This window comes from Centroberyx affinis, unplaced genomic scaffold (assembly GCF_046629955.1).
Source record: "Centroberyx affinis isolate AG114_WGS23_722 - 3 ecotype Tasmania unplaced genomic scaffold, CSIRO-AGI_Caff_v1 ptg001408l_1, whole genome shotgun sequence".
NCBI classification, from domain to species: domain Eukaryota; kingdom Metazoa; phylum Chordata; class Actinopteri; order Beryciformes; family Berycidae; genus Centroberyx; species Centroberyx affinis.
This window is the reverse complement of record NW_027279888.1, coordinates 213,250-235,642: the sequence shown is the minus strand read 5'-3', so window position 1 is coordinate 235,642 and position 22,393 is coordinate 213,250. Positions and strand designations below refer to the sequence as shown.

At 44.0% G+C, this 22,393-nt stretch overlaps 1 protein-coding gene across 4 annotated transcripts in view; it reads left to right on the top strand.

The window, feature by feature from the left end:
* pax7a (paired box 7a) overlaps positions 1 to 21,685 on the top strand; it is a 45,774-nt gene extending 24,089 nt beyond the window's left edge. For all 4 annotated transcript variants that reach the window (XM_071526380.1, XM_071526378.1, XM_071526379.1 and 1 more), the window contains exons 6-9: positions 7,272 to 7,437; positions 7,989 to 8,185; positions 20,038 to 20,287; positions 21,570 to 21,685. In XM_071526380.1, the coding sequence (XP_071382481.1) occupies positions 7,272 to 7,437; positions 7,989 to 8,185; positions 20,038 to 20,287; positions 21,570 to 21,685 (729 nt within the window). The remainder of the gene's footprint in view (positions 1 to 7,271; positions 7,438 to 7,988; positions 8,186 to 20,037; positions 20,288 to 21,569) is intronic.
* The last annotated feature ends 708 nt before the right edge of the window (positions 21,686 to 22,393 follow it).

The following is a 22,393-nucleotide window of genomic DNA, read 5'->3' as shown; positions in this document are numbered from 1 at the left end:
CAAAAAGCGTTACACACAAACGCACAAACAAATGCGCACACAGAGCCTGGTTCTTATAGAGGTGTTCCTCCTGCACCTAATATTGTTGCCTAGTATTTTTTAACTCATGGCAATGGGGTGTTAATTTGTCAGGAAGATATTGCTCACTTTCCGTAATGTACTGTTCATGTTAGGGAGTTCGCTGCTTACTATAAGCCGTCAACTCAGCTCATGTTAGAAGGGTCTGACGGAGCTGCTCCCCATCTTCACACCTCAGACCTTGGAACCTGTCTGACAGCTTGGGTGCCATGTGGTTATATGTAAGACTGAAGGAAGATATGTACAGTAGAGTTATAGCAGCAGCTGCTCTAGCAAAAAAGAAAGAGAAAGAGAGGGAGGGAGAAAAGAGGAGAGAGAGAGAAGAGTGAGAGAGAGAATGCATTCCTGATGGATTTCTCATTTCGGCCTTTGGCCAGGATCTCATCCCATCACTTTCAAGCTTGCCGCTGCTTGTAAAACCCTCCACATATCACAGAGGGTTCCTCATCCTCTCTAGGGACCCTATGCCCCGACAACAACATTAATCAATCAGGCGCTAGTAAAAAAAAGGTCTGGGGCACCCCTCTCCCCTTACCACAGTCGTTCACACTCCCTCTGAACCCCCCAAACTCTTCACCGCATGCTAAGTGTTCATCACACTACAAACATGCAGTTGGGGTAACTGATTCCACACATGTCTTTGTCCATCTTGAAACCCCCCAACACGCAAAGATGTACTGTATGTCTGAGTGGTTAATGCCTCACTCAAGGGAGGAGAAATTTATCTCATGCTTATTATAATGCAATATATTCTTTTTAGCAATGTTTTAGAGATGAACGTGAGGCAAACTTGGAGAGGAGAGGGAACAGATCTTTGAAATGAAAGCTTGATCAATATTTACTTTGGGAGGCATTACTCAAATAAATTATAATAAATAAAAAAAAAAAACATACATCTGGAAAACAAATTTATGCAAGTTTGCATTTTATAGATTATGAGTTACAATAAATCCTTACAAACATTTATTGAAATATGTTTTAATGTAGCCGCAAACTCTTACCAATGGCAGTTTTCTTTTTTTTTTTCTTTTTTTTTTTTTTTTTAAAGTTTATAGTCATCGGCCTTGGGTCTGGTCCAATTCAGACTCACAATGGAGAACGGTAACATTTCAGATTTGTGAGGAGATCCATGCAGGTATTTGCACCTGTGTTTTTATGGAAACTGACAAAAATATCGAAACATGAAAAAGAGAGAACAAGAAAGAACACTGAAAGGCTGCTATCTCTTTGCTGTTAGATGAAGCTAAATGATGTCATGTGAAAACTTGAGGAATTTGTGTCATGGCTATAATTTGTTAATGCTGTTTTCCTCATAATCTAATTCTGAAAGGCTTTGAAAATCTCCAAAGGTCAACTCAAACTTAATTTTCTGAGAAGGTTACCCAAGAAAGGGACTCTGGTAGCCAAGTAATAATGACCAATGCTGCCTCGCAGTTTGGTAAAGGTGTTTGAAGGATTTGAAACCTAGACTAGAACTGTTTCTTTTTAGGGGTTTGGTAGTTTTGTCAGTGACTAAGTTAGTTGTATTTTTATGTAAACTTGATGGAGTGTGCATGCGGGCGTGCACACTCTGCGTGTGTGTGCGTGTGTTTGTGTGTGTGTGTGTGTCTGTGTCAGAGCATTCTGAAAATGTCCACCAGCTGGGCTTTCACATAGGTGCCCAAATGGCCCATCACAGTCCAGGAGAAAGGAGACCCTTTGGCCTGAGAGCAAAGCTGCTCCAGCACAGCTGCAATGACGCATCTTCCAGATGTCAGAGGCTAGCCAGTGTTTGGGGTTGAGGAAGAAACCATAAGCAAGGGGTGTTGGAGGGGTCCCACAGACTCATATTTTAAGTTGAATATGTGGCTGTGGTCATGGCTCACTGTTATCTGCTTGTTATTAAACATGGTGATAATCTGTAAAGCAGGGCTTTTTAGGTTTGTGGGCCAGTCTTCCAGCAGAGGTAAATGGCACATGTGATGTGAGTGGTTGCATTGGCACTCAACACTTGGAGCCCAATGCTGTGTTGTAAATTAAGCAGCTAGACTCTTGTGTAAGTGATGAGTGTTTGGCTTAGCGCTGACTCATAACCTAAACTCACCGCCTCATAAACACAGCTAACTCCCCTGTGTCTGCCCTTGCCTGCCATTTTGAGACCCTTTCACCATCCATCTTTATCAACCCCACTGCCCCTTTCGACAGAGCTACCAGCACTCCTACACCAACACTCGTCCCGCAATGGTTTTATCACCACAACTGACAAATTGTGGGATATGATCCATATCTCTCAGCAATTAGTTCCAGGCTGTCTCAGTGGGAGGGGATGTTGCCAAGTCTACCTATATCCTCCACCGATGCAGTGTGTGCTGCCACTTTCCATCCGCTAACCCCTCAGTCTTAACAGGAGCAGGCAGCAGTGTCATTCCATGAGCTATTAGAGAAGAGGGCATAATTTGTGTCTGCTCCCTCTGAAGTGTGGGCCAGGTGGGGGTTGCTGTCAGCCAGGCCGCAGAACAGAGGGAGGGAAGAGGCAAGAGGCTGTAGGCCGCTGTAAATCATCACTCACAGATGAAGTAAATTACATTATCTTCTATTTAGTCTGAAGTTTTTAAGAGACTGACTCCTCAGTCTCAGCTGAAGCTCATCATCTCAGCATGCCGCCGGCTCGCTTACCGAATCTGTCACATAGATCCTCTTTCATTACCAATAAACATTCTGCATGTAGCTATTATAGTTAGTGGAATCTAATAAGGTATAAGCATCGCTTTTTTATGAAGCGTGAAAATCAATTTGGAGAAAAGTTTCTCTCTTTAGCTGTGGCTTGTGCTGGCGTGTTGATGCATAGAATGAATAGAGAAAAAGGCCCTGTATGGAGATTGTGTCCCATCTCAAGGGTCACTGTGGAGGAGTGGAGCTCACACTACACTGCTTCATGGTGTTATGGGACAGATAATTGTCTACATACATTTAAAAGACAAATGATCCTCAAGCACTGAATGCTTTCTAGCTCAAGCAGATGGTTTTAAACAGGTTTGTGGTATAGCAAAAACATAATCCCATAGAGAGGTATCACGAGGTAATACACAATTTCTTGATTGTTATACTATCAATTGAGTACCAGCGGCAAGAGAGAAAAGCACAATGGAGCTGAGTGGTGACAACCAAACCCAACAGGCAACTGTATTCCCGCCAGTATGGTTTTATGTTTCATAAAGGAATAAATAGGATTTATGTAGATTGTAGGGGAGAAATTGTTGCAATGCATCAGTGTGAATGTTCTAACAGTTTCTTATTATTAGAATTTAAATGACTTTGGTACAGTGCTTCTGTACTCCTGATACTTATCAAGCTAATCCCACTCTCCTCTCAAATTCACACTCCTAGCTACTTTAATTAGCATAGTGCCAGTCTGGAAGGCAAGCAGGGAGGGAATCAGAGAGAGAGAGAGAGAGAGAGGGGAAAGGAGAAGGAAAGGGAAAGGGAGGGGGGTATTGCGTGGTATGAGACAGAAGAGGATTTGTATGTTGAAGCTGGTTGCATCACTCTTCTGTTTTTGTGGATATGAAGTCAGCAGCACATTTTGTTTTGTCATTATTTAGGCTCTTGGTATTCATCTATAGAATGTTGCAAATTGGCTCCTGAAAGGCGTCACATATTCAGTACTTCCCTTTGACAAAATAATTCATGGAGGATTGTCTGAACTGAAATTCTGAAATACGAGTGATCCTGTTTAAGAGAAACAACACTGAAAGGTTTTTCCTGCAGTGCAATGTCATGCGTGACAATGTTGTGATCGTATTATCATCGATCAGCAATAAGAAAATCTGAAATGCCGCTCGATGGCCAGGACTGAATTTTGTTTGCTGAGAGTTGAGGCCAAGATAGAAGCCAATGGAGCGATGTGAGCGATGACAGCCTCAAGTTGAAATAGGGATCAAAACTGTGTTACTGTACTGAATGTCAAGGTTGCCGCCACTGTGCTGTGTATCATTTTAGACTAAAGTGTGTCCATCCTATTGGACGCCTGCATGTAGTCCTTGTACTGGTTGTGCTCTGCAACCCTCCTCTCTCATGTCTTCTTCCTCCAACCACCTCTGTGTTCATTTCAGTAGTTCAAAGCTGCCTCTTTTGTTTCACAGGCTGGGCTAAGCTTTACTTCTATAAGATGAGTTATCGCTCCAGGTTTTCTACCACCCCCCTCCCAAAACTTTCCCCAGAATGGTTCAGAGATGCAAAATACAGACTTGTCCAAGTGTATTGGATGCAGGGCAACCTGCAAAGCTTTTAGTCCGTGAAAACAAAACAGAAGTGAGCAACATGGATTCTGCAGCACACTTGTAGGTAGATAGGGAGACATGGAGGAGCGCTGCAGCTCTCTGTACTGCAGAGAATTAAACCGGATTGGGGAGAGCAGAGGAGAATCTGTGGTCCAAGGTGACTTTGTGATCAGGTTCCAGAGCGCAGCCTCAAATCCTCAGCTTCAGGCTGTGTGTCACTCTGTGTGAGAGCGAATGTGTGTGCATATAAGTGTGCGCTTGTATGTGTGTGTGTATGTGTGTGCTTGTATGCGTGTGTGTATGAGTGGCTCTGCGCATGTGCATGCATACTTGTGTACATGTTTATCCCAGTCTCTGCTGATTGTTGGAGTAAGTCAGTCCAGCTCCACAGAGGCAGTGACGCATGCCCCTCTCTTACCCAATATAGTATTGACCTGGGCACATTGGGCCCAATGTTTCTCCACTCTAACTCAATAGGGCTCAAGCCTTTGGTATTTTAGTTAAGTTTCGTGTATTGGCGCCGCAGCACGCCTATTCAAAGCCTCAGACTAAATTCAGTTATGCAGGTACTCTTCATAGGCTCCCCTCTGATTGAGGTGAATGGGACCTATGGCAGTTGGAAGGGGATGGAAGTGAATGCGATTAGACGGGAAACGCCATTACTCTCAAGATTATCTGTCGCCCGCGCATAACTGGCTGAAATAAGAGGCAGAAGGACAACTAATGGGTGATACATTGCAGTACTTGTAAATGCCTGGTCTTACATAGACCTTCCTTTTAAGAAATTTCAAATGCATAAATGTGCAAATACAAAGCAGGCATTTAGGTTTCTGGTACATGTATTTGTGAAGGATTTTTATATCCAAGCTTTTAGGTAAGAACTGGTGGTAAGAACTGTGAAAATACAACATGAGAAGCGTTTTTATATTATTATATTAGTTGAGAATGTGTCTAATATTGTGGTGGGGCAGCCACAAATAAATCTATGTATTGGAAACACTGATATGTATTTTTGGGAGTGGGGTATTGCATGGAAAGAAACTGAAAGTGCAAGAACAAGAGAAGGAAAAAGGTAACGGCAAAAAAAGAGTTCAACATTTAAGTGTTTTGTGTTGGCCATGATGGAACGCCTCCTCCCTAAGCTTCGGTGACAAAGGGGGAAGGAAGTTAAAGTGAACATAAAAGAGGGGTGGGGTGAGTGGATGAGGTCGGAGGTGAAGTGGCACTGCGGGGTGGGGTGATGGGGAGTGTGTGGAAGGAAGGGGTGTGCCCCTGTGCCCCTCCCCTGGGCCAGGCAGCTGTTTGTCTGGCCCAGTTGGAGCTTAGTTCAGACCTTGGACCACGCTCCACTACATCCCAATAGCAGAAATTTCACCGGAGCCACAGTCACAGCATTTGTTTTGGAATAGCTGATTGAAGGATTGAAACAGGGTCTTTGGAAGTGATAGGGCTTGAGATAAAGGTTTCCTGTTGGTTTTAAAGTTGCATAATTGAGGTTTGCCCTTTTCGCAACCACCAATGCAGTCATAGCCTTTTGCATTTTCTTTCTGTTAAATGCTCTTGACTAAACTGAGCTATGGGCAAAAACCACTGGGCCTTTACAGAGGCTTTGACTGTGTGGAAAAGAACCACATTCAAATTAAGATCTCTGTTGGGTTGAGATCCCTTGTAGGCCTATACGAGTTTATATGTATGTTTGTGTGTAGAAAAAGAGGCAGCCCCAATAGCAGTGAGTACGTCGCTGTGTAAGTCCCCTTGAAAGTGTCCCTCTTTAAGACCTGTTTAAAAGGGACGCCCCCTCTTTGTGTCCAGTGTTCTCCGTGGCGTATGGAGGGGCTTTTGTCCCCCTCTTTCATGTGCTCTCACAATAGCCCAGGCCGTTTGAAACACAACAGTAGATGAACTGCGCTGACAGTGTATTAAACTCTGATGAATTGCCTGTGCGAGGCATAGATCAATGTCCTTCAACCCTTAGCACACAGTGAGCCCAGGCCTTGTCTTGGTTAAATGGAACAGGTTGCTGGCTGTATGGCCACTCTTTTCAAAAGGCCTGATTATATTCATGTTTTGTTGAAGCAGAAGCCTTTTTAAAATGTGTAAATCGTTGCCGTTCAAAAGGGCCCTATTTTGTCTCTTTCATTCAGGGAATTGACATTGTGTGTCTGTTGTTTGATGCAGATATGCAGCTCATTTTGTGTGGATTTTGCTACTTACAGATGAGCCTAAGAAGCCATAGCCTTGACTCTAAACCTAAAATGTTTTCTCTATCTTTTACCTGACCTTTTAAACTTTATAAATGACCACATTAAAATAGCATAGTATTACTGTATATCTGTTTGTGTATGTGTGTCTGTATGTGTGTATCCAGCACAGTGACGGCATTCCTCCTGGCCTCCCTCACAGTGTCTAATAGGTTCACAAACATACTTGAGATGTCTGATGTGGAGGCTTGTGGCCTACCTCTGACCCCTTAATGACTTCTCCCCTCTGAAGAGGGCTTAGGGCAGCCTGTTTACACAGATCACAGCTTCAGCCACTTAAGAACAACAGGGCCGGACCACTGAGCCTCCATGGCGGCTCCCACAGGGACTAGCCTCTCAACTACCACCAGCACCACCACTCACACTAACCAGCAGATTAATCACAGGTGGCAGGAGCAAGCAGACTCTATTGCTTCTGGGTCTACTGGAATCAAATGCTCATCGCATAAGCATAAATGGAGTTTTAGTAAATGAAAAATAAAGCAAAAACTGTTTTAGGTTGTGCAACTTGGGTAGGGGCTCAACATTCCTCAGTTATCTCTGAGAGATCCTCAAAGATGAATATAAGTAAAAACACACAATTTAAGCTGTGCTTTGTTTGGTAGTTGTGGGGATTCCTCTTGTTATTTTTGTTCAGTTTTATAAACTGCTAGTGCCTTTCTTTTCTGCCCAGGTGTGGTTCAGCAACAGACGGGCCAGGTGGCGTAAACAGGCTGGAGCCAATCAGCTCGCAGCCTTCAACCACCTGCTACCAGGAGGATTCCCACCCACAGGGATGCCAACCTTACCTACATACCAGCTACCAGAGTCCAGCTACCCCAGCACCACACTATCACAGGGTGAGACCACTGTTTCAGAGCCCAGATCTCAGTTCCATCTGGCATGCCTTTCTATAGACTAAACTTATGCTCTTTACTAAATGGGTTTACTCTAATCTGGTTAGATCTTAAGATAGTGCTATTTATGACGGTATGTCATCTGTATTTTATGTGCATGTTAACAACATTTTAGATCATATATGAACCATGTGCCTCATATAGGATCCATGCAGCAAGTAGTTATCTTTACAACCACGTCTTTGTTACAGTGGAACAGACACAAGCCTTCATTTTTTTTCGAGAGCAGGATATTTCTATCCTTTACATAGCTTCATATACAAAGGTGTGCTTACTTGGCAAATCACTTTACATTTCCAGGGACAGAATCTTAATGTAGTATACACATTACTGAATTTAATAATGACTTTCATAGCTATCGAGGATTGTTTTAACCTTGTGCGTCACAACTGACGATCCCTGTATATTGCAGTGGTTTCAACTCAGAATTTTATGTGTCATTCCCCTGATTTCCCTTTCTCACCTGTGCACTGGGTGTGTTGTTTTGGTGTCAGATGGCAGCAGTACATTGCACAGACCCCAGCCCCTGCCTCCATCCTCCATGCACCAGGGAGGTTTGAGTGCCGACAGCAGCTCTGCTTATGGTCTCTCGTCCAATCGCCACGGCTTCTCCAGCTACTCTGATACTTTCATGAGCCCCGCAGCATCCAGCAACCACATGAACCCGGTTGGCAATGGGCTCTCCCCACAGGTCAGTCCAACACGCATTACCTTGCTATTCCATATTTGCAAGTATATATAATGTTCCCATATAGGTAGTGTTCAAATGACTCAGTCCCTCTCCTCTTCCACCTCCCCTCCTCCTCCTCCTTGGAGCTGTTACTGTTCAGAATATGTAATTGTATTTGACTGAAATTAAAATTCAGAAACAGCATGTTCAGCAAAATAACTGTCGGTGTGGGCTTTTATGTTAGCTTCTAAAGCCCTGGATTTATTTTAGCTACTCTAAATTGCTACATTTGTAAAACAATTGGATTAACATCAACAAATTAAAATTCATCTTGATAGTGCCGCAACTGCTCGCGCTGCTCCAAACAGCGGTTTCGACTTTCCTGGGACATCAAAATCCTGTGCAGCACAGTAGGAACATGCAGATGAAATAATTAGCTAAAGCTTATAAATGTAGCCCCTTAATCTTCTTCAAGTAATTGTCTGCAGCTGGAAGACTCCAGCGCTATATGTGATTTTGTTCATCTCTTTGCCGACCCACTGCATGATATTCAGACAGCTCTGTATGTAGAATGACGGAGGGCTTCGCAGGTTTATCCTCCGCTGGTCACTTTACCTGCTCCTCTCTCTGCTCTGTGCCCTGCTGTGATGATAAAGCAGAACATTACCCAGAGTAATTAGATATTTGGGTTTCCTAATTGCAGTATAAATGTATAGCAGGCCTGAAATGTCTACCTCATCCATTCTCCTCTGTCAAAGAAAATACAATTTCTTTGCCATGCTAATGTGTGGTACTGTATGTGCGGTTCTGTTTGCTTTCTTTTCTGAAAAGCTGTGGATTTCACATGTTAACCTCTTTGGACACCTCCATTAATGAGCGTTTAAATGCGACTCTATGCTAAGGGTTGAGCCTTAAGTAGCACAGAATGAAAAATGATTTGTATTGATGCAAATCATGTGTGCGGAGTGAATTATACACAATTACCCATCAATACTGGCCAGTCTTGCCCACCCTCACCAACAAGATGTGGTTAACAGGCAGAAAATAAGATTGAAATGGTGTGTAAAGAGTTGAAAATGAATTTCAATGCTGCATTTGTCCACAATTACCCCGTCGTTCACACGTGTTTTATTGGGAGTTTTTTTTTTTTTCTTCAAATATTTCTCAAAGCAGATTGGAAACATTCTTGGTATTACCCTCTTTCTTCAGAGAAGAAAGAATTAAGGATTTTGTGACAAAAAAGAGATTTTCTCTCCTGCTGGAGCGACGGAGGATAACATGGAGGCTCACAGCGTGTTTGATTGTTAATCGTGGCACAGGGGCTTTAACTGCTAATGCTCTCACTGCAAACCTGCAGAAAAACACCAGGAACATGGAGTCTTTTTTTTCATTAATGGCTCTCCCTAATACTGGCATGGGGTATACTGTCGCTCGTTCTCTCTCTCTTCACAGGCATTCAAGAATGTGTTGGGATAATAAACATTTCCTGTTGTAGCGAGGATTAGGACAGCAGCCTTTGGGCAACTGTACAGAAGGGATTTTTACTATTCAATAATTCTATCAAGTGGGTTTTTATAAAAGTCTTATATAAAAACCCACTTGATATTTTATTTTAATATTTATTTTTTCAGATATTTATTTATTTACTTTTTCATTCATTCATTCATTCATTCATCCATTCATCCATTCATTCATTCATTCATTCATTTATTTATATAGTACTTAAGCAATGGGTTTTATAGTATATCAATTATTTTGTGGGCATTGGTGGGGCATATACAGTATATGGTAAGTATGTTTTGATGTATCACACCATTTTTGGGGTGGACAAAATTGAATTGTATTGAATGTATATAGAATGCAATGTGGCATTCCTATCAATCTCTCAGCATGGAGATGAATGTTCCCACTGACAGCAGAATCAGAGTTCACTCCATGGTACACTGCCCTGCTGTGTTGGGCAGCCCCTCTCTCTCTCTCTCTCTCTCTCTCTCTCTCTGTCATTCTCACACACACATGCAGCTATGCACATAACACTCACACAATAAACACAAAGTTCATCTTGTCCAAGTCAGACTTTGTTTCACTTTGCTTGCAGTTATGCAAATGTCACATTCTACTCATCTCAGTGGCAACTCATTTTCAGTTTTGGAAAGATATTATTGACAGATATATGATGCCTCACAGTTTTTTTATGATATACAGTATGTTTTTACTCTTCTGTATTCCTCTTCTCTGTAATGGAAAAAGCAATACAAAGACACTCTCCATCGAGATGGAAATGAGAATTTGATATTGTAAGTTTCAGACAGCATCTGTTCGGAGGAGATATGCTTGTGTATTGGTATGTGTGAGCTATTTTCTCAAGTGTCTGGCATTGATGGCCTAGCGGTTGCTGGTAAAGATTGACAAAAATTCTCTGATTCCCAGTAAATGGGCTGTGGTGGCAAGGTGCCAAGTCTGTAATGGAATCCTGCAGCGTTCAGCATTCCCGACAGGTGCTCGCGTCCATCCCAATCCCATAACCTATCCCGACAGCACACATTTTCCCATTACAGCCGGTGGAAAACCCATCCACACTGACACCGGTTGTTGTCATTGTGGGATATGCAGCATGTTTGGCTGGTTTGAGTGAGGCACTGTATTAAGGGCTGGTGAGAGTGAAGCTGTGCATGGCTGGGCAAAAGGTATGAAACCAGAAGTGTGTTTTGTTGTTGGTCTTGTTTCATTTGGTGGCACAGCAGGTGTTGGATAGAAGGAAGGGCAAGGGCACCAAGGGCAGGCACTCCAGTCCCTTTTCAGCTATCTTTACCTGAAGATTTAAGCTGAAGTCTGCTGCTGCATTCTGTGCTTTTTCATTTTTAAGAACACATTTGGAATATGTGTTTTGTCTTGGCCTTCTAAATGCCTATCATGACACCGATGATTTGAGTTTCTCATACTCTAACTGACCAGAAAATAAGTGAACAATCTAATTTGTTACAGATAGACAGTTCTTCTTTTCCTAACCGAGGTCTTGCTTTGACAGGTAACTTTTATTTATAATCTTTTCTCAGGAAATATACAGTATGTTTTCAGCAATAGCTGGCAATATGAGACTCTAAAGAGCTCTTTAGATACTCTCCAAATCTTTCTTTGAAGCAGTTTTCTTGGGAGCTGTGTCAGCCATTAGGGCTGAATTCCTCATTATTGCATGACAGGGACACCTGCTGGGAGAGGGGGGAAAACAACTGCACTGGAGAACTGAAGCAATACAAGGAGCTCAGTGGCAGAGTTTGGGTTTCAACCTTAAGAGAAATCTCTGCAAAATTCAGAACAAGGAATATAAAGCCGTTTCTCTTGCAGAATAGAAGTGGGAAATACACTGTTGAATATGGTGTTGCATGCATTATACATTGAACCAACCACATAGCAGCAGCATTGTATACAATGCTTTCAGGACATTTCTGTCACCTTTCTTATGATTCAACCTGATAAAGAGACGTGATAGAAAGGGTGAAAAGTCAGTAAACTATATAGGTATGGCAGATAGAAATTTTATTGCTATTTTGATGAAGGAAGTTTGCAAAGTTTTGTGAGGAAGTTAGTTTTTTTTCTGTTTTGCAGTTTTATGAAAGTGTTGTGTGTTTTGGAATGACAAGGATGTGTGTGTGTGTGTGTGTGTATCTGAGGAGGGCCTTTGGGCTGTGTGAGTGGGCTGGGCCTCCACACATACACACACACACACGTACGCGGGATCAGAGGCAGAGCGGCTCTCACCCCTGCCTCCCTTTGATCTGTGTCCCCAGGCCTGCCTGCCCGCGCGGCACTGCACCGTACCACGCACGCTGACACCACGCTCGCCAGCGACTCCCCACAACTGTCTGAGAGAGATAAGCCAGGGGAGACTCCAAACTGTGCTGCTGCTCTTCCATTAGCGAGCGCAGACGCTTCTTTTAAAAACGGGATGAATTATATTTAAGAAGCAAGCTCTGCCGTTGCCAAAAAAAATGGAGAGGGGAAAATGTACGGAACAATCTGGAGCTCTGGCTTCATTCCGCCTCCCTCCCTGACTTCTAACAAGACATTCTGCACCTGAATACCAATGAGAGGGGGAGATTCATGTAGTCCCCCACATTATTAAAACTTGGGCATTAAGCCTCTCACCGGGCACCGTGTCAGCTGGCAAGCTCCACTGACAACAAATCAAAGGGGATGAGCACATAGCCTGCATTCATAGCTCAGCCACTCGCAGAGCAAGAGGGGGAATACATACTGGTTAATTAGAACTCCCATTAAAACAAATACTGTTTCAATTTGGCAAGTATAAAAAAAGATGTAAGAGGCTTTCAGAAAAAAGAGACCTGCTGTTGGCAGCTGCCAAGAAAATCCAGGGACTGTAAATCATATCCACTGGCTATACTGTTTTTGCACAGATTATTAGTGTTTGCTGTTGTTTTGCAACACTTTTGAACTCTGAGGAAAGATGTGCTGTCTGTGACACCCAAAATTCACACATGCACAGAATTTTGTCCTCTTGTTGTGTTGGGCTTCTTCTACTGTACGATAATAAATCTTGATTTGTTTCCGCTGTCTGCATAGACTTATGCATATATAGATATTGTGGAGTACAACATGACTAATAGTGTCTTCACCCTAAACTCAATGCTTCTGACATTTTGCAGAATCAAACAGTGCCACACACCGAGCGCGTCATGGTCATTGGTCATTTTGGGGCTGACCATGGTCAACCATTTGCTAGAGAGCGAGATATACTGTAGCTTACTAGCCATCTGTATACCTGGACCATTTGTTGCTCACTCCATCTTTTAGGTCTCTGGAGCAGCCAAGTGAAGCCATTTTCTGTTCGTTCCAAAATATTTTTGGACGGAGCTTCATATATTCATAATCTATTTTTCACCTACCAACCTTCCTCCCCTCTATTTGGCTTTTTGTCATCCCATGATGCCTTGCCAATAGTGCATTGCTCTCTCTCTCCCTCTCTCTCTCTCCCTCTCTCTCTCTCTCTCTCACTCTCTCCCTCTCTTTCCCCATCTTTCTCTCTTGCTCCAACTCTCTCCCCTGGAGAGGCAGCTCTTCTCCCTACGCCCAGATGAAAGGCTATGGCGGACAATAAAAATGCTATTTAAATGCAAGGGTGTTTGTGTGCGGGTGAGAGATATTTCCTGCTGAAAGTGAGCTGCTGCATCCTGATAAATAGTAAATATAAGGGAATGTGATTTACATTTATCTTGCAGTGGCAGCCAATATGAATTTCAGTAAATCCTAGAAGATGGGGATTTAAGTAGAAAATGACTGAGACTGATTCACATGCTGTGTGTCCCACGCAGTTGAAATGCCTATAAGGTGGAGAGTGGTATTGCTTTTATTAAAGTATAGGCACAGACATCGATCCTATCTTAAATACCAATTACACACAGACATACACTGTGTCACATGCTCAAGTTTCCATTGCAGAGATTTCGGGCCTTATGCACATACGATTTAAGGGTGTGTTCTATTGAATAATAATAATTAAAAAATAATAATAATAATAAATAATAATAATAATAATGATAATAATAATAATAAAATGAATGATAATGATAATACAATTTTTTTGTTGCAATCCTCCACTCCACTTGTAGTAGCCGGCTGTTTAGGCAGGTGAAGTGTGTGTGGGACATAAGCTGTGTGACCTATCTCTGTGGAGTCAGGGGTCAGAGGTCAGGAGGTTATGGGCCGGTGGGAAAAAGGAGGGCTGGGCTTCTGTGAACCTGCCCTGCTAGCCGGAGGTTTGGGATGTTGTCTAGCTGCATGTGGTTCCTGTTAGTTCCAGATGCCACTCTGACAGGTGCATAGCTGTGATTAATACTCTCTCTGACTCTCATTCTCACTCACTTTCTTTCCTCATTCTGTCCCCCTCCCTCTATCTATTTCTCCATGTCCCTCGTTGGCCCTGCATGTGTCTTGGTCCCATCTCACTCTCCCCTTTCCTCTCCTTCACTCCAATTCCAATTATGACGCCTTTGTGAAGTTGATCCAACCAACACAGCTTTCTTAGTCTTTGTAAAACGGTAGCCGCGTGTGGCTAGAAATACAAGTTCCTAGTATTCAAACATGGTAAGTATTACCAGCGTGGTTCATAACACGCCTCTCTCTCTCCTGCTTCCTTTCTCTCTGTCTGACAGCAAAATGAGAATATGGGAGGTGGTTGGGTCCTCAGCTGGTTGTCTCATGCAGCAGCTCTCCCCTCTCAGTCTCCAGCTGAGAGCTATTTCACTATTTATTTACATGTAATTATGGCTATGAGGTGCAGATATTAACACTGTCAAGAACAATTTGACCTGACATTTTTCACTAGGCCTGGCCCCTGCTGTTTTTAGCAAACAACCCCCACCCCTCCCCTCCTCCTCCCCTTATTCCTTCACTCCCCAATCCGCCTCGCTTTCCTTGTGGAGCAGCTCCCTCACACACGCAGGCCCTGCCTCACTGAAACCACTCTCCTGGAATCAGAAAATCTGCCGTTTAATTTAGAGGAGGCGTCGGTGCAAGGTGCGGAGAGTTGAAGCCTGTGTGTGTGTGTGTGTGTGCATGCGTGCATGTATGTGTGTGTGTGTGTGTGTGTGTTGGAGGGGCCTCTCTTGTTCCCAGTGGCTGAATCCATCCCATAGTTACTCAAGCATATCGCTAGCAGAGAATAGAGGATTGCTCCCCACACGTTCTCCAATTGCAGCCCAATAGACGGCATATTAACCTCTGGTTAGTGCGGGGCCCAGTTTATAGCCTATACTGTGGGATGTTTAGGAGGGAGGGAGCAGCTGTGCTCCCTTGAACACTAGGGCTAGCAAGAGGAGAAGTATGGAGAGGTCACAAGCTACTAATTCTGTAATGAAAATGGTTCTTGTCCAAGAGGAGATAGAAGGAGTGCGGACAGACCTAAAGTAAATATGAATTCTGTTCCATTTCCGCTTGTTTTAGTATGCATGAATGATTTTATGAATCATTGCCCTTTTCATAGAGCAGAGGGAGAGGAGACAGACGCAGGACCGCTAACATGTTGTGAGGAGTGACAGCTTGTTCCAATGCCCGCTAATCGTCCTCATCTGTGCCTGGCTTGTCAATGCCCAGATTCTGTCAGTGCCAATCAGGCACTTAATTGAACACAATTAGCAACCCCCCCCCCTTCCCTTACACACCACATTCTTCAAAGGCCTATTTCTCTCAACCCCCCACCCATCCTCCCATTCTACCTCTCACTCTGCCTCTGTCTCCTCATCCTATGGTGCTGGTGGAAGACACTTCAGTTTTTATTAACGTGCCGCGGCCAATTAACGCAGTGACACGCAGGCCGGGGCCCGTCATCTGCTGCCTGCCACCAAGCCGGCTGTCTGCTGCGGCCCCACGCCGCCCCGCGCGCCACCTCCACCGTGACCAAAACGCTTTAATTCAATTTATGCAATCACTGTTATTTTTAAATAGTCATTTTGTCTGCTCAGATGAGGGGCCTTACTGCCCGCTGGGCCGGCCTTCTCATGTGAGGGATGGGGGAAGGGTCGGACGTTCTGGGAGCAGGAGTCTACTGACTTGGAAGGGAAAGTCCCTGATCTTTTTTTTTTAATATTATCTTCCCTCATTTTTGTTTTGTTTTCAATTTATTTATGTTTGATTTATTCATCCAATTTCATTTTTTTAATCAACTATTTAAGGCAATATTTGTGAAATTATTGTAATGTAAAGTTTAGTTCTTTAAAATAGTTATCAAAGAAAATGTCTTATATAATTATTTTCTCCATATATTTTAAAATAATCCATGTTTCCTATTTTGGCTGTTGTCAAAGTCAGACAGTTTCCCGACACTGGATCTGCGCGAGTCCTTGGTTAGAGAATTAAACACTAGATTCTCTTCCTGTAATCACGCCCTCAGGACTGGCCTTCAAATATTGATCTGAAATTCAGTGTCATCACTGTGGATCTTTAATCATTCTCTGCTGAAGCGAGTATCAGCCAGGCAGATCTGCTAAGGTGCAAGATGCTATTCTGCACCACTCAGATAACTTACAGACATTTGGAGTGCTCATTTTTCCCTGTCTGCCCTGGTGACCTCTGCCTAACTTAAAGGTACATCTTGGGGGCATTTGATTTGGGCAGAACGGGGAGCTATCGGTGACAGAGGAACTAATCCAGTCTTGCGCAGATTAAGAGTATTTGTGGAGTGGGGTGTGTTGGCGCTGGCGCCGGGAATGGAACAGAAGGGGCTCCTATCAGCTCTCCAGGCAGGCTAGCCCTCAGGCCAACGCAGTCCTACAGGAGTCTTTGTACTTCCCAAAGCCTCCACTCTCCTCTCACTCACTCTATATCACTTTTTCTTCTCTCCTCTGCCCCTCTCTCCCTCGTTCTATAGGCTCTCATATTTTCACTGCTCCATTTCCTCTCTTTACACTTGTGAATTTGTATTGTTTTAATCTAATACAAGAGCCTAAGTGCCCAGTTGTTCTGGCCAGGTGCTTGAATGGGGCCAAGCAGTTGCAGTGAGGTAATATGATCGTCGTGATTCATTTCGTGAATACACATTCAGTCCATACTGCTAACTATGAAAACTTTTGAATGTTATTGCAATATTGCATAATATATTTGATGTAGATGGTAAGCCGTTGAAAGTGTGTGAAAATCATAATGCATTGCAGTACAGCAAACAAATATTTATTTTATTTTTAAGCACTGGGATTATTATAATTTTTTTATAGTCTCATTCACTGTACTTCTCTCAGCTGTGTAGGAGTCATGATGTTTTATTCTGGAAGGAAATCAACGAACAACTCGTCAAACATTCACACAGACAAAAAAAAAGTAATTTGACTGTTGAGGAAATTAGCGAGGTATGAAAGAGCCTCTTTTTGTGTCTCAAATGCGCTATTTATTTATCTGAAAGGATGCACATTGTATCAATTTACACTTCTCCATTCACTTCGCCGCAGGCTGGAGGGCTCAGAAGTTGAGAGAATTAATTACTTTTTTATTATTATTTATAAAGTAATCTATCTGTAGAGAGGGAGAGGAAAAAGGAGTAGGAGAGGGGAAGGGGGGAGAGAGAGAGGCAGGGAACGCCCTGGAGCATTGTCCTTTAAACTAGGTCCTGGCTCACATTATCTCCCAAACCAGCACTCACACAAAGTCAAACAACAAACGAACTCTGGGCTGCTGAGGACGCTGTATGCAAGGAAAGAGGGAGGGCAGGAGAGGGAGGGAGAGAGGGAAGGAGAGAGAGAAGGACAGAAGTAGGGGAGGAAGAGGTTTGATGGAGGCCTTCTCTGCAAAGGTGTAAAGAGTATGTTAAAGAAAAGTACTGTTGTTACTGGGATTTTTGCTCATCTCTAAAATTTTACGGTAATTCAAACACCTTTAGACTGTTGTTTAATGCATCTGTGTGGGTACTGAGATATATAATTCAAAATTTGAGTTGCCTTCCGCTGCATAGGACCCCATTCAGTGAAACTCCATCAAATATCGCACTGGCAAATACCCTTGTCAATCAAAAACCATAATCCTTTAATGTATATCAAGCTGTGCGCATTTTATAGATAAAAATAGCTTTTTTATTCCATTATGACAATAACTTGACAGGCAGGGAGTTCTCAGATAAGGAGTTTGAATTGGTGCCTTCAGCAGGAATATTAGAGTTTGTGTTGGATTTAATAGCTATAAAGGTTTATTTTACATATCGTGTAGCAATAGAAAAATGCTCAGGTACCCAGCTTGCATTGGTTTTTATGGTCTTTTATTTGATTGAGTATGATATAACCTCTAACCTCCTCATATAAGACTTTGTTCCACATCAAACAACAACTTCTTGCAATGGAAAATGACCTATGGATAATATGAAATAGATATGCGAGAAAGAACATGTGAAACCACTTTGAGTCGTGTTGAGACGCTAAAGTCACTCCAACTCTGTCCTGAAAGATCACATTACCCCTATCTGCACTTTCATCAGATAGGGAGGATGGGATGGTGAAATGGCATTGATTTTTATTTAGCTGTGTGAACACACTAGAATATTACTGATAGATAGCTAATAAGAACCTGACTACCCTGGAAGAGCTTACCTCTTCCCCTCTAGCAAAACTGAAATCATCGACACAGAGCCTTCTGTATGGAAGGATGTCCGAAAGACACAACTCACAGACGACAGCGCTCCATTCTGAAAAGGCCAACTCATCGTCATTGTCTAAAATAAGAAAACTGCAGCAATGTCAACGATAAGAAGTCATTTTCTTTTGAAGAACTTTTATAAGCATGAATAATAATTGGGCCAATTGTTGGCTACTCTATTTCATAAGGAAGCGATGTAATCAAGCTTCAATTAACCAATGACTAAAATGGACTCATGCCCTCCAGCTGTCTCTCTCCTGACACTTTACAAGCTCCCCCTTCACTTTCCCCCAGCATGGCCATCACAAACCATCAGGACATTTTCACCTCATCCTCCTCAGAGTCTGCAGCTCGGCTCCATATGGAAGGGAGCATCACATGTGTCCAGCATGAAGAAAGTCATGAATCTCCCTCTTATGGATACATGTCACATGCTTTGTCTGCATATGTGGAGGGGATGGTGGGGGTTTCCATGCTGATAGAATTAACATGTGGAAATGACTAACCAGCCTTTATGTTTCTGATGTGCTTCAAGTGCTTCATATTTCCTGGGAGACCTTTTCTAAAGATATGATTAATTTGCAGAATATGGTTAATTTTCCCTCTGTGGGATATTCCTGGCTATGTATTGTTAGTGCGTCAGGAGTTTTGTGGACTGTTTTGTTTGCCGCTGCTTTGCCTTGGTGCTTATACATGGTGTGTGTGTGGGTGTGTGTGTGCGTGTGCGTGCATGTGCGTGCATGTGTGTGCATGCGTGCGTGTATGTGCCTGTGTGTGTATCACCCCTGTGTAACCACCTCCATGATGGGCTAATTGGTTTAGCAGCCAAGGGGCCAAAGGCCAGTGCAGCATAGCGAATCTCAACGTGAACCTGATGTTGAAAGGGAGGCTTCCCTGCTATAGGAGGGAAGCATGTGTGGGACAATTCCCCTTTTACCACCCCCACAGCCTCGACTTTCCCTTTTCACTTAAAGAAACTCATAGCATTAGAAAACAGACTTCTGCACATCGTTCTGTGCTGCTGTGCTTCAGACTGAAGTTGCACTACCAGCAGAGGTAATCTCTTCCATTTTAACATTTTTTGAGGCCTTCTTCTGACAATGTCACATGCTATTACATTAATCTAGAATATTGAATTGGATGCTTTTATGCTCTATGAATAATATACACACTGTAATATTCAGGCGAGCCCCAACCTGCAGTATCAGCGGGCCCCTCAGTAAGGTTTGTGGAGCCTACTTTGTGTGGGGATCTGAGGGGATCATTTACCAGTTCCAACTCCATTACTATTCATGAGATGGGTAGGCTAGGGGCGAGGGATTAGGGACTCCCTTGGTGCTTGTTGTGCTGTAGGCTCGGGCTCAGGCCTCAGGCTCCGGGACAGGGGCTGTCTGGCACGGATGGTGGGTCTATTATCACCCTGGGACCCTTCTGTCCCACAGCAGAACACTTACTGGCAGCGCCAGCTAATGGAAACAGTCTCTCTTGTTCCCTTTCTCCTTTTTTAACCTCATCACCCTCCTTGTATCCTTCCCCCTGCTCTCTGCTTTTTTTTAGAGATGGGGAAGTTTCTTCCTTTCCCTATTTCAAAGTTGAAATGGTGTATTTCTATTGGCATCTTTACCGTGAAGTACTATGATGGCACTATATCGCAGAAAAAGTACTTTCCTTCAAGTCTGTCAATGCTTTGATCCTTGATTTTCCAAATTTCTAACATCCTCCGTTTCCCCTTCCCCCCCCAGGTGATGAGTATCCTGAGCAACCCCAGCGCCGTACCCTCCCAGACCCAGCACGACTTTTCCATTTCCCCCCTGCACAGCAGCCTGGAGAGCTCCAACCCCATCTCAGCCAGCTGCAGCCAGCGCTCTGACGCCATCAAGAGTGTGGACAGCCTGGCTTCCTCCCAATCATACTGCCCCCCTACCTACAGCGCCACCAGCTACAGCGTGGACCCCGTCACTGCAGGCTACCAGTACAGCCAGTACGGACAGAGTGAGTAATCCTTGAATAGGTCCTTTTATATGTTTGTGTGTGTTTAGCTGCATCCGTGTATGATTGTGTCTATTTGTGTCTCTGTGTTTGGTCATGTTTTCCTTTCCCTATACTCTTCCCTATACTCTTCCCTAACCCCAGTGAGACCGGCTTGTAGGCTAATGTCCTCCTCTTAAGTTGACTAAGTTTGAGAAGCCTAATAGTGGCATTGGAGGAAGTGATAGCCAACTCCCAGGCAAGAGAGCCCCCTGACCTTTGCCCCCTGGTTGGTGGAAGCAGACACGTGCTCTTGATAAAGACCCCCCCCCATCCTCCTTGGGAGCTGGCTTAGTCACACCCCACTCCACTTGGATGGGAAAGAGGAGAGGGCCACTTCAAAGGCAACGGCACACCCTCAGGGGCCACAGTGTCCTCTTGCCCACCTCTCTCTCTTTCTCTATTTTCTGTCTCACACACACACACACAAACACACACACACATACACACATACACACATACACACACCCTCAGGGCAGGAAAGAGTTTGCTTTATTAGATTAGCATAATTGACTGATGCTGTCACAACCATTCATGAGAGGTAAAACGAAGCACACTTCCCCAACAAGCCGACCAGCTAGCCAACATTTGTTTGTATTTATATGCTGGTTCTAATAGAGATCTGGTATATTGTGCGGTTATTTTGGGGGGGTTTTGTGTTTGTGTTGTGGTGCGCTGTATGTGTTGGTGAGAGTGTGTGTGCCATCCATCACGTTTGTGTGTGTGTGAGTGTTTTGTCAGCAGTGAGAAACTGATGGCAGTGCGGATGTGAGCTGATGTGAGGTTAATTAAGATGGTGATTGAGCACAGTGGATGGGTAATGAATGGAGGAGAGAGGAGAGAGCTGCTGTCTGAGGATGAAAATGATCGGCCATGTGGAGTGTGGAGGGCATGAAATCAGAGATGCCAAGTGTAATGAAGACTGGCACATAGAACACACACAGGGACCCGTCTGAGTGACAGCATGGAGACTTTACCAGGATGCACATGCTCTGTGCCAGCAGTGTGCCAACCTCAGACAAGGGACAAGGGAGGGGCTTTTATCTTTCACTCTCTCTCTGAATTGTTTTTCATTTGACTCACTCGCTTCTGCCACAACTTATTTCAGCCTTAATCAGAGGAATGAAATGAGAGTGAATAGGACATATGTCTCAGGAATCTACCACCTGTGTGTGTGTTTGTGTCTGTGTGTGCGTGTTTGACTTTCGTAGACTAAAGTGTTTTTTTCCTATTTGTTTCCGTGCAGCTGCTGTAGACTACCTGGCTAAGAACGTGAGCTTGTCCACCCAGCGGAGGATGAAACTGGGAGACCACTCCGCTGTGCTGGGACTGCTGCAGGTGGAGACAGGACAGGCCTACTGAGCCCTTGGGGACGCACCCTGCGCCGCTCTCCACCACCCTCTGCCACCCTCCGCAATGCTCCTCCATGCTCCATCAAGTCTGGACTCCGACTCAGCTCACCTCTCTGCTGCTCCCTCTGCAGCCCGACCATGACATCAGCACACAGACGCGTACCCTCTCCGCGCGCCCAGCAGGCAGAGAGCGTGTGCAAGAGTACACCTGTGAGTGTGACAGGGAGAACGGAAGTAAACTTTTCACGCCATTGTGAACCACCAGGCGGCTCTACCCTCTATTTTCAATCTTAAGCGTCTCTGCCCGCTCCTTGTGTCACTACCCCCGCCGCCCCCAAACCCTGATTTGCTCTGCTCAGACACACAGAGGGCCAGACAGGACCCCAGACGACCCGAGGATGGTTGGCCGCCTTGGCCCGGGTTCCTCTTTGTCATGGCTGCAGTCCAGCACACATTTAGAGCCATCAACAACATGTACTTTGACCTTGCTGTTTATAGTAGTTAACAAAGCCAATATCATTTGAACGACTCTCATTCTTGTTCTTTTTTGATATTGTTAAGATTATTGTTGCTGTTATATGATTATGGTTAACGTGATTTATGTTGTTCTTTGATTCCATTCGTAGCTCTTTTCTCTGTTAGATGTTGGTGTGTAAAACACAGTGGATGACTGAGATGAGTGAGTGTCTGTGTGTGTGCACACGTGCGTGTGCGTGTC